We start from the raw sequence: 12321 nt of genomic DNA, 5'->3' as shown, positions 1-12321 counted from the left end.
TTTTATAATCACCCTAATTCATTACTTAATTTCTCAAGAGGTCTTGAGCATGTAGCCTTTCAAGTTGGTCTATGGGTAGTTGTTAGGGATGTAATCCTAGTCTTGGGTTGGCTATATATCTCTATATATCTCTATATCTATCTATCTATCTATCTATCTATCTATCTATCTATCTATCTATCTTTGTTTTCTATATATCTATATCTATATCTATATCTATATCTATATCTATATCTATATCTATATCTATATCTATATCTATATCTATATCTATATCTATATCTATATCTATATCTATATCTATATCTATATCTATATCTATATCTATATCTATATCTATACCCACCCACGTAAGTCGAGGACTACCTGTAGACATGTATGTATGTATGTATGTATGTATGTATGTATGTATGTATGTTTTTTTATTTGTGCTGATAAATAAATAAAGGGAGACTAGTATAGATCTATTTCAAGCTATTTAGCTCTCATCAGCTAGCCATACCCTTACTGGGATTCGAACCTGTGCTGTATTGCATCTTAGGCAAACGTCTTAGCCATTAAGCCACAGGTTTCCTCCTTATTAGCTGAAGCCAGAGAAGAAGGTATATATTTAGAGTCAATGGATATATATATATATATATATATATATATATATATATATATATATATATATATATATATATATATATATATATATATATTATCCTTTGGTGTTTGATTCACAAAGGGATTCTGCTCCAAAATGAGAGCTATATTTACTTGATTAAGAAGAACAATAGGTATAGATAATCCTTCACTTACAATCATTCGTTTAGGGAAAATTTGCAGTTACAGCAGCAATGAAAAAAAAGACTTATGACTGTTTTTCACAGTTACAACTGTTGCAGCTGTTGTGACCCACCAGCCGCCAGCGCAGCTGGCAGCAGATTCGGACAGTGAGGAGGTTAGGGAGGAACATGGGCCAGTCCTGGAGTCTGGGGAAGGCTCTGATGAGGGCTCTGTGTCGGAGGCAGAGAGGGGGCCAGAGCCGTATGCCAGTGATCAGCTGCCTTCGGAGTCAGACATCAGTGAGGCAGACGAACAGCTGGAGCCTGTTCCCAGTGTGCGCAGAGTTGCCAGGCGAAGGAAACAGCTAAAGAACAGGGGTCGACTTGGGAGTAAGGCCACAGGGGGACGATGAATGGCCTCTCCTAGAGGAAATAAAAGAGTGGATGATGAACGGCCCCTCCCAGAGGAAATAAAGGAGTGGATGGTGAATGGCCCCTCCCAGAGGAAATAAAAGAGGAGCGAAAGGGGAGTGGAGTTTGCAGGAGACAATTAGTTCGCTTAATTGGTTTGTGACTCTCCGAGACTCCTTGCAAAATTTTGCAGAGATCGGCCTGGCTGGTCTCCAAGTCAGATAAGTTCTGTGATTATAAATCCTCCCTCAAAAGACTTTGCTCAATGTGAATGAGCAGAATTCACAGTAAATGAATAAAAAGGGTTTTTGTCGGGATGCTCCCATGCTCTTGGGAAGCCTAGGTCAGAACAGCAGCATCCCCATCGAAACAAAAACAAAATTCAGATGCTTGGCAACTGGCTTGTAATTATGATGGTGTCAGTGTTCCGGCGTCACCTGATCATCTTTTGCAACCTTCTGACAAGCAAATTCAGTGGGAAAGCCAGATTCTCTTTACAACCCTGTTACTAGCTTAACAACCGAAGTCATTCGCTTAACACCTGTGGCAAGAAAAGTCACAAAATGGGCCAAGACCTCCTTAACAACCATCTTGCTTCAAAATGGAAGGGCCGGGCTCAATTGTGACTGTAACTCAAGGACTACCTACGGTGCATTCTCAAATATTTGAATTTAGTCTGTCGGGCCAAGTAAGTCTTGTCAACTGAACTGGACAGATTTGAGTCTCAAGAGGCAGTTTTGGAGAACGTTCATAGTTCCAGTGAAACAAAGGAGATTTAGCATTCTTTCAAAGGTTACCACCAATTTTTTTAATGTGCCAAAGGAGTGTGATTATTAAGTACCTGAGAGAAGCATCTTGTTAATTGCACTTAATTAATTTGATTTGATGTTAATTAAATCAAACTTTGTCAGAGTTTGTTGCAGCAATCAAATCCAGAAAGCATATACCAGTAACTGATTCAATAGGATGATTCATTAGCTTCTCTTTAGATACATAATAACCAGAGGTGGCATTCAGCAGGTTCTGACCAGTTCTGGAGAACCAGTAGCAGAAATTTTGAGTAGTTCAGAGAACTGGTAAATACCACCTCTGGCTGGCCACGCCCCCATCTATTCTCTGCCTCCCGAGTCCCAGCTGATCGGGAGGAAATGGAGATTTTGCAGTAACTTCCCCTGGAGTGGTGATGGAATGGAGATTTTACAGTATGCTTCCCCTGCCATGCCCACCAAGCCACGCCCACACAACCGGTAGTAAAAAAATTTGAATTCCACCACTGATAATAACGCATGAAGTAATGTATACAATACCAAGAGTGGGTCTTCCAATGTGGTAGAGAGAAGAGATTGGTTTCAGTTTCAGCAGCAGTAGACTAGTTTCAGTTTTAGTTCTCAGAGCTTAGGGCAGCTAAGCCATGCCCAGGCTCCTTACCGTCTCAGCTCCCATTGGCTGATCTTGTTAGTAAGCCCTATTCATTGGCTGACTTTGTTATCATGTCTCTGCCAGTCATGAATTCTCTGACAAACTTACCACACTTGATTTTTGCAAAAACTTGGCTCATTTTTTCATCCTATCTGCCAGAGAGCAGCAATTTTGAGACTTAAGAAATATACCTGAAAACATTGTAATACCCTTGATTTCAACAGAACTGGAGGAAATGTAGATTCACCTTGAACATAGCTTGCTAAGGCTGTCCCTTGAGGAAACTATTAGAATTAGATGGTTTTCTATTAAATCAGGATGCGTCCTGTATTGACTGTTAGGTGGTATTTCACATTCCCTAATTGTATTAAGTATTCTCTCCTTAGCTATCTCAAAGGTGCTTTTCAAAAGACAAACAGACTTCTGTGGATTTTGTTTTGCTTTGAAAATGTTTTGCTTCTCATCCAAGAAGCTTCTTCAGTTCTGAAGAAGTGAGAGAACTGAAGAAGCTTCTTGGATGAGAAGCGAAATGTCTTTAAGGGGAAAAGGAAGAAACTCCAGTTGCCTTTTGGAAAGCACCTTTGGGGCAGCCATGCCCTGGATGATTGCGTATCTTCATATACATTTCTTCTTCTTGAATGTTTTGGAAAAGAGAGACAGAGAGAGACAGAGAAAGAGACAGAGAGACTGAGAGAGAGAGAGACAGAGAGAGACAGAGACAGAGAGAGACAGAGAAAGAGACAGAGAGACTGAGAGAGAGAGACAGAGAGAGACAGAAAGAGAGACAGAGAGTGCAACAGAGAGAGAGGCAGTAAGAGAGACAGAGTGAGAGACAGAGAAAGAGGCAGAGAGAAACAGAGAGACTGAGAGAGGTAGAGAAAGAGAGGTAGAGGGAGACAGAAAGAGAGGGAGGGAAGGAGACACAGAGAGAGAGAGAGCAACAGAGAGAGAGAAAGAGAAAGAGACAGGGAGACTGAGAGAGACAGAAAGAAGAGAGACAGACTGAGAAAGAGAGGTAGAGAGAGTAGAGAGGGAGAGAAAGAGAGGGAGGGAAGGAGACACAGAGAGAGACAGCAACAGAGAGAGAGAGACAGAGAGAGGCAGAAAGAGAGACAGAGAGAGACAGAGAGACTGAGAAAGAGAGGTAGAGGGAGAGAGAAAGAGAGGGAGGGAAGGAGACACAGAGAGAGAGAGAGCAACAGAGAGAGAGAAAGAGACAGGGAGACTGAGAGAGACAGAAAGAAGAGAGACAGACTGAGAAAGAGAGGTGGAGAGAGGGAGAGAGGGAGAGAAAGAGAGGGAGGGAAGGAGACACAGAGAGAGACAGCAACAGAGAGAGAGAGACAGAGAGAGGCAGAAAGAGAGACAGAGAGAGACAGAGAGACTGAGAAAGAGAGGTAGAGAGAGACAGAAAGAGAGACAGAGAGACTGAGAAAGAGAGTCACAGAAATAGAAAGAGAGACAGAGAGACTGAGAAAGAGAGTCACAGAAATAGAAAGAGAGACAGAGAGAGACAGAGAGACTGAGAAAGAGAGGCAGAGAGAGAGACCGACAGAGAGAGAGACAGAGAAAGAGACAGAGGGAGACAGAGAGACTGAGAAAGAGTTGGGGGGGAGGTAGAGAGGTAGAGAGAGAGAGAGAGAGAGAGAGAGAGTTCTCCACTAGCTTAAATAGCCACTAATACATTTTAAGCAGAAAAACACAACAATACCTCACAACCCAGCCCTCTTCTCCCTCTTTTTCCTTGCTCAGTTGCCATCTTTTATTTTGAACAACTAGATTTTAAAAATGACCCCCCCCCCCCAGCTATTGCAATGCAAGAGGTTGGTGAAGATCAGGGTTGCACAAAGAATGATATTTGCTCTGACATCCTATAGTCTTGGAGAAAACCCCTGAGAATATAGTGAGCATCTTACTTTGGGAACATTATGTGAAGACAGAAAAAACAGAATAAAAGAATTGGAAAGGGACCTTGGAGGTCTTCTAATCCAACCCTCTGCTCAGGCAGGAAACCTTACACCCTTTCAGACAAATGTTTGTCCAATCTGTTCTTAAAAAAACCTCCAGTGTTGGAGCATTCACTACCTCTGGAGGCAAGTTATTCCACTGATTCATTGATGTAATTGTCAGGAAATTTCTCCTTAGTTCTAGATTGCTTCTCTCCTTTGTTAGTTTCCACCCATTGCTTCTTGTCCTGCCTTCAGGTGCTTTGGAAAACAGCTTCCTTGTGGAAGCCCCTCAAATATTGGAAGAAGGCCATGTGCCCCCTAGTCCTTCTTTTCATCAGACTAGAGAGGAAAACCAAGAGGAAGGATTTTAATTCACCGAAAAATTGAATTGAATTTGAATTGAATTTATTGCATTTATATGCCGCCCTTTTCCCCCGAAGGGGACTCAGGGCGGCTCACAATCCAAGTCAGGGAAGGGGGTACAGATAAGGGATAAAAAAGACAAACAGAACAATACACAATTTAAAAGCACACAACAACCATACCATTCGAGGGCGGGGGCAAAAGCTCTTTAGCCCCAGGCCTGTCGGAACAGCCAGGTTTTAAGGGCTTTGCGGAAGGCCTGGAGGGTGGTGAGGGTTCGAATCTCCACGGGGAGCTCGTTCCAGAGGGTCGGAGCAGCCACAGAGAAGGCTCTCCTCCGGGTAGTCGCCAGTCGGCATTGGCTGGTGGATGGAATTCGGAGGAGGCCTAATCTGTGGGATCTAATCGGTCTAGTGGAGGTAATTGGCAGCAGGCGGTCTCTCAAGTACCCAGGTCCAATACCATGAAGGGCTTTATAAGTGACGACTAGCGCCTTGAAGCGTATCCGAAGACCAATAGGCAGCCAGTGCAGCTCGCGGAGGATAGATGTTACGTGGGTGAACCGAGGTGCACCCACGATCGCTCGTGTGGCTGCATTCTGGACAAGCTGAAGTCTCCGAATGCTCTTCAAGGGCTGCCCCATGTAGAGCACGTTGCAGTAGTCCAGTCTAGAGGTCACAAGGGCTGAAGCAGCTGGCAGTGTCTCCAGGAATAGATGTGGGATATTGTCACTGTGGGGAAAGCCTGATTTTTCATGGAAAAATAAAGGCTGTGGTTTGATCTTTGTCTCTTAAGTGCTAGAAAGTGATTTACCACTAGTGCTTGACTTACAACCACAACTGAGCTGGAAATTTCTGTTACTAAGCAAGAGTTTTAAATGAATTTTGCCACATTTTACAACTTTTTTTTTGCCTCGGTTGCTAAGTGAATCAGTGCAGTTATTACGTTAGTAACATGGTTGTTAAGTGAATCTGGCTTCCCCATTGACTTTGCTTGTCAGAAGGTCACAAGTGGTGATCACGTGACCCCTGGGGTACTGCAACCGTCATAAATACGAGTCAGTTCCCAAGGGTCTGAGTTTTGATCACAGTGTTCTGACCCAGGCTTCCTTAAAAAGCAAGAAGCAAAGTCTTGGTCCCAGCAAAACCTCTTTTATTTACATGACTGTGTCTGGGAATTCCTTTCATTCATAGTCCGCAAGGCTTAACAAACAGTCTTTCAGAGGAATGTTTATCCACACGCACCTTATCTTATTTGGCGAGCTGCCAAATAGCTAGTTTCCAAATGCAGGGCAAGGCAAAACTTAGCACAGAGTCTCATACTCACAAACAGAACTTTCCAATCTTGAAACGACCGAGTGAACAAAATGTTTCCTGCAAAAGCCCCACTCCCCGTTCGCTCCTCTTTTGTTTCCTGTGGGAGGGGCCAATCACCTCCAAGGTGTGGCTTTACTCCTACGTCGACCCTGCTTTCTTAGTTGTTGTCTTCTGGCAGCTCTGCGCAGGCTCACACTGGGAACAGGCTCCAGCTGTTCCTCTGCCTCACTGCTGTCTTAACTCCCTCTCTGCCTCTGACGCAGAGCCCTCGTCTGAGCTTTCCTCAGCTCCCAGGACTGGCCCATGTTCCTCCCCAACCTCCTCACTGTCCGACTCTGCTGCTAGCTCTTCTGGCCACCAGCAGGCCACGACACACGGGGCCACAGGGATCCTGCGTTTGTAAGTGTGAAAAATGGTCATTGGAATTGGAATTGGAATTTATTGCACTTATATGCCGCCCTTTTCCCCGGAGGGGACTCAGGGCGGCTCACAATCCAAGTCAGGGAAGGGGATACAGATAAGGGATAAAAAGACAAACAAAACAATACACAATTTAAAAGCACACAACAACCATACCATTCGAGGGGGGGGGGCAGAAGCTCTTTAGCCCCAGGCCTGTCGGAACAGCCAGGTTTTAAGGGCTTTGCGGAAGGCCTGGAGGGTGGCGAGGGTTCGAATCTCCATGGGGAGCTCGTTCCAGAGGGTTGGAGCAGCCACAGAGAAGGCTCTCCTCCGGGTAGTCGCCAGTCGGCATTGCCCGGCGGATGGAATTCGGAGGAGGCCTAATCTGTGGGATCTAATCGGTCTATTGGAGATAATTGGCAGCAGGCGGTCTCTCAAGTACCCAGGTCCAATACCATGAAGGGCTTTATAAGTGATGACTAGCGCCTTGAAGCGTATCCGAAGACCAATAGGCAGCCAGTGCAGCTCGCGGAGGATAGGTGTTACATGGGTGAACCGAGGTGCACCCACGATCGCTCGCGCGGCTGCATTCTGGACAAGCTGAAGTCTCCGAATGCTCTTCAAGGGCTGCCCCATGTAGAGCACGTTGCAGTAGTCCAGTCTAGAGGTCACAAGGGCATGAGTGACTGTTGTGAGGGCCTCCCGGTTCAGGTAGGGACGCAATTGGTGCACCAGGCGAACCTGGGCAAGTCCAGAACTACCTATAATCCAGTTCAAAAGCCATCCAGTTAACTGAATTACCAAGATTGGGGCAGAATTAATTTCCCATATTTCTAACGTATCCAGTATTGTAACCAACAGAATCCCCCCCAGAAGCTCATCGAACAAGGCAGGAACTGAAGTGCGAGAAAGGACAAGCCGTCACCTCCTTTAGTTTTCAGTTTTTATTATAGACTTTGTTTTAATCCACACGAATGTTAAAGAAACTACAACATAGTTAAATACCTTTGTTTTGTTTTTGTTTTTGTTTTTTTAAGTCTGAGTGGTTATAATTTTTTTTTTTAAATTACACTCAATTGTACATTGTAAAATATTTCGCGGAAGGATTATCATCTTCGTTTGTACAGCAAGCAAAGTATCAGGGGAGAACTTGGAAAAAAGAAAGAGCAACTTGTGTGATGCGGTCTCCCTTCAGAAAGAGCCGGATATGGCTAATGCAATTTCCATCAATACGTCCAGGGATGACTCTCTTCCCCCCCACCAACCAAATGTCTGTTTAGACCTCATTCCGTAGACGTTCTGCCGAAGGAGAAGAGCTAACATCCCAAATGTGTTTTACAGCCTTGGGATTGGAAGCACCGTGAGATCCTATACCCAGGGGGTCAGTCTGGATGTCCGCAGTCTTTGTTTCCACAGTTTCTATGCCATTCTGGAGTCATCCTAAAAAATCACCGAACCAACCTTTGGTACCATTAAAAAAAAAAAAAAAAAACCAAGATGTGTTTCCAGGTGTTTTTTTTTAAATCCCTTTTGGTTCTTAAATTAATAAATGGCTGCTGTTTTTAATGTCTATGGTGGTCCATAAAGCTTTGAGGCCACGTCATTAGAAGAGCCGTTTTTATTTCTTCCTTATTGTTTTTTTCCTGAAATGCCCAGAGTCCTTCCGTTTTCAGGCTTTGGATACATCCAAACTCAGAGTGATGAGTAGTATCTTACACGAGGGTCTTTGTGGTCCGGCTAGAAAGACAGAGAAAAGGAAACGTCAGAAAAGTTTGAGGCCACTGAATGGATCACTGAGCCAAGGTGGCGCAGTGGTTAGAGTGCAACACTGCAGGCTACTTCAGCTGACTGCAGTTCTGCAGTTCGGCTGTTCAAATCTCACCGGCTCAGGGTTGACTCAGCCTTCCATCCTTCCGAGGTGGGTAAAATGAGGACCCAGATTGTTGGGGGCGATATGCTGACTCTGTAAACCGCTTAGAGAGGGCTGAAAGCCCTATGAAGCGGTATATAAGTCTAACTGCTATTGCTATTGCTATTGCTATCTCACTATACAGCTAAAGTCCAGCTGGGGTAGCCAACCTTCATTGGTCTTCAAAACTGAATACAGAATAACAGAGTTGGAAGAGACCTCACGGGCCTTCTGGGTTTATCCCATGCTCAAGAAGGAGAGACTATGTCATTCTGGACAAATAGCTACCCAACACCTGGTCGAACACCTGCAGTGTTGGATTGTCCACAACTTCTGGAGCAAGATGTTCCATTAATTACCGTATTTTTCAGAGTATAAGATGCACCTTTTTCCTTCGAGAAAGAGGCTGAAAATCTAGGTGCGTCTTATACACTGAATACAACAATTTTTTGCCTCCCGAAACCCCGCTCTCTTCACCAAAATGGCCATGCATTGTAATGTTCCCGTGGTTCGCCCATGAGGCCAAAGTTGAGAAAAGACAGGATATATATTACAACATCGCATAGCCTTTAGGACACTTATAGAGTGCTCCTAGGGGCTGGGGAGGACAGAAATGAGTGAAAAATGGACATTTTTTGCTGAATTTTGCCCCCCCCCCCAGCCCACTGGAGCACTTTATAAGCCTTCTAAAGGCTATGCATGCCTCTTTTTTGACAAAAGGGCCCATTTTTGTGAAAAACAGGCCGTTTTTAAACTCATTTTGCCCTCCCCCACCCCAGGAGCACTCTATAAGCCTCCTAAAGGCTATTCATGCCCCTTTTTGGAAAAAAAATGAGCTCATTTTTCCGAAAAATGGGACATTTTCGGGAGGTCTGCAGAGTGCACATTTTTTTAAAAAAAATTGTCTCTTCAAAATCTTGGTGCGTCTTATACTCCAGTGCGTCTTATACTCCAAAAAATAAGGTAATGGTTCTCACTGTCAGGAAATATATCTTTACTTCTAGCTTGATTCTCTCCTTGATTAGTTTCCATCCATGGCTTCTTGTTCTGCCTTTAGGTGCTATGAAGAACAGGATGACCCTCTTCTTTGTGACAGCCCCTCATAGATTGGAAGACTGCTATCATGTCACCCCTAGTCAATGGAATGCGGTACTGCAGTCTGCTGACTGACTGCAGTTCGACAGTTCGATTCTCACCAGCTCAAGGTTGATTCAGCCTTCCATCCTTCCAAGGTCAGTAAAATGAAGACCCAGATTGATGGCGGTAAGAAGATGACTCTGTAAACCACTTAGAGAGGGCTGTAAAGCACTGTGAAGCGGTATATAAAGCTAGATGCTATTACTATTCTCCTTGTTAGACTAGGAACACTTCCTCCAATGCTCTTCATATGTTTTAGCCTCCAGTCCCCTAATCATCTTTGTTGCTATTCTCTGCACTTTTCCGAGAGTCTCAAACAGAGGTGGGTTCCTACCGGTTCACACAGATTCGATAGAACCGGTTCGTCAAATCTACCGAACCGGTTAGAAGAGGTTCCACCAATGGACCCGGAAAGCAAGCCACACCTACAGAAGAGGTTCCAAATTTTTTTGAAACCCACCACTGGTCCTTGGATATGATTATTCTGCACTATCATGCTCCTATTTATAAAACTCAGTGCCTCTGTGAAAGGTAAGGATGACTACTGCGTTTGTGGTGCAATCAGAACATTGCACGTGTTGAAGTTGTTTTAACGCAAACCAAAGATGCCTTTTAAAAAGCAAGTTTACATCCTATTGTTATGCATGCCAGTGCTGTGTGTGAGGTAATTTAAGGTGGTTCTGACAAGTGTCGTCGGCATCTTCATATCCGGTCACATGGGCGGCAAGCCACTCCCACCCGTTCACATGGGAGGCAAGCCACTCCCACAAAGGAGGCCACACCCACAGAGTAGGTTCGAACAATTTTTGAAACCCACCACTGGTCTCAAACATGTTTTTTGTATCACAGTGATAAAAACTGGATGCAGTATTCTAAGTGGGATTATACAATAAGTAGGATTATATCAAGATAGTACTTAGGCATGAGGCCACTAGATGATCCTGAGGCCATAGATTGGGAGTGGGGGGGGGGATGAGTAAAACTTGAGAAGGTGGCCATGGCAACCTAAATTCCATATTATAGCAATGAAAGATTCATGGATCTGTCCAAGGTACATCATCAAGAGTCAAGTCTGACCTGACCTAGTGAAGGGCTTCTTAAAAACAAAAATCAAGAAACCCTCCAGAGACAGGACAGTGAGTGAATGGCTTCCTTTGCTATTTGTTCTCTGCATTTCTGAGTCAGCGAAACGAAAAGTGACTGCAGGTCAAATTCAAATGTTCCCGGAGAGATTGAGGGTTGAAAATCTCAACATTGTGACAGTGCCTTTAATTTCAGCTTCCCGGGCAGAAGAGCGATGGACTTCATCATGATGGTTCAGCAGTGCCGCTCAAAACAGTGAATTTATTCACCTAATTCCTCACTTGTCCTAAACTGCAGGCAGTAAGAGGGAAATACAGCCGTGTCAACATTTGAAGCAACTTTTTTTTTTCCTTGACTCTGCTTAAAACAAATGTTGCAGTTATGGCAATGAAAGACCAGTACTTTAGCATTCAGGCCAAAAGTACTTAAGAAGGTAAAATCAAAGTTTGTTAATCTGAGACTTTTCATTACTCATCCAAGTTACCTTCGTCAGTCAAAATAAAATAAAAATTAGGCAGAGAGTCAAAAATAAAAATAAAAAACAGTTAGGCAGAGAGTCATTGGAATGCACTAACTCTTGCCACACCAACCTCAGGGGCCGAGCCGAGGTGGCGCAGTGGTTAAATGCAGCACTGCAGGCTACTTCAGCTGACTGCAGTTCGGCTGTTCAAATCTCACCGGCTCAGGGTTGACTCAGCCTTCCATCCTTCTGAGGTGGGTAAAATGAGGACCCAGATTGTTGTTGGGGGCAATATGCTGGCTCTGTAAACCGCTTAGAGGGGGCTGAAAGCCCTATGAAGCGGTATATAAGTCTGACTGCTATTGCTATTCTCCCTGAGATATATTTCAGTTTTACAACCTACAACCTGAGCCTAAAAGATGCCACAAGTATGAACATTGATCATAAGTCACTTTTTTCAGGGATGTTGTAACTTCAAAGTCACTAAATGGACCGTTGTAAGTCGAGAACTACCTGTACTTATGCTTCTTGACATTTTGAGTATAAGTTTTATTATGGTGTAGCAGGATTGCGAAATTCACACCCTCAGAGAGGGGCACATAGCAAAAATTTAATAGTCCCACTGGCAAAAAATATTTGGGGCCCGTCCCCTATTTGTGTGAGCTTTACCTTTTAGCTTTTGCTGAGATGTGTGCCAAGTTTTTCTTTCCTAATCAAGCTTGCTGCATAGGGAATCTGAAAGAAAACAGAGAAATGCCTCACTCAACAGCAATGGGTTAGTGAAGAAAGGAGAGATATCAAAGAAGGCACCTCAAGACCCCAAAATCTAAAAACCCTGTAGGAAGGCAATCGTATCCATTATGCAGGCCACAAGAGGGATGTAGATAAGAATAATGTGCACATATTTCATTTGAAATGAGTAAACGTATAATTGAACAAAAGGGATGCTCCTGTAGAAAATGATCCTCTATTAAAGTAAAAACTGCAGGGGACAAAATGTCGTTGAATGCCTGGGTTACTATATGGTACTACAGGGTGGGCAGCTTTACACTCTGTGGACTTCAACTCCGAGAATTTCTGAACCGGTCATGTTGAGTACCATGGT

The 12321-nt window shown here is 44.0% G+C and overlaps 1 protein-coding gene across 1 annotated transcript in view; it reads right to left on the bottom strand.

The window, feature by feature from the left end:
- Positions 1–11888: 11888 nt before the first annotated feature.
- SKOR2 (SKI family transcriptional corepressor 2) overlaps positions 11889–12321 on the bottom strand; it is a 56571-nt gene continuing 56138 nt past the window's right edge. The window contains exon 8 of the mRNA XM_032213907.1: positions 11889–11951. Within this exon, the coding sequence (XP_032069798.1) occupies positions 11889–11951 (63 nt within the window). The remainder of the gene's footprint in view (positions 11952–12321) is intronic.

The sequence above is a fragment of the Thamnophis elegans genome, chromosome 3, assembly GCF_009769535.1.
Source record: "Thamnophis elegans isolate rThaEle1 chromosome 3, rThaEle1.pri, whole genome shotgun sequence".
In the NCBI taxonomy this organism is placed as follows: Eukaryota; Metazoa; Chordata; class Lepidosauria; order Squamata; family Colubridae; genus Thamnophis; species Thamnophis elegans.
This window is presented reverse-complemented; position numbering and strand designations above follow the sequence as displayed.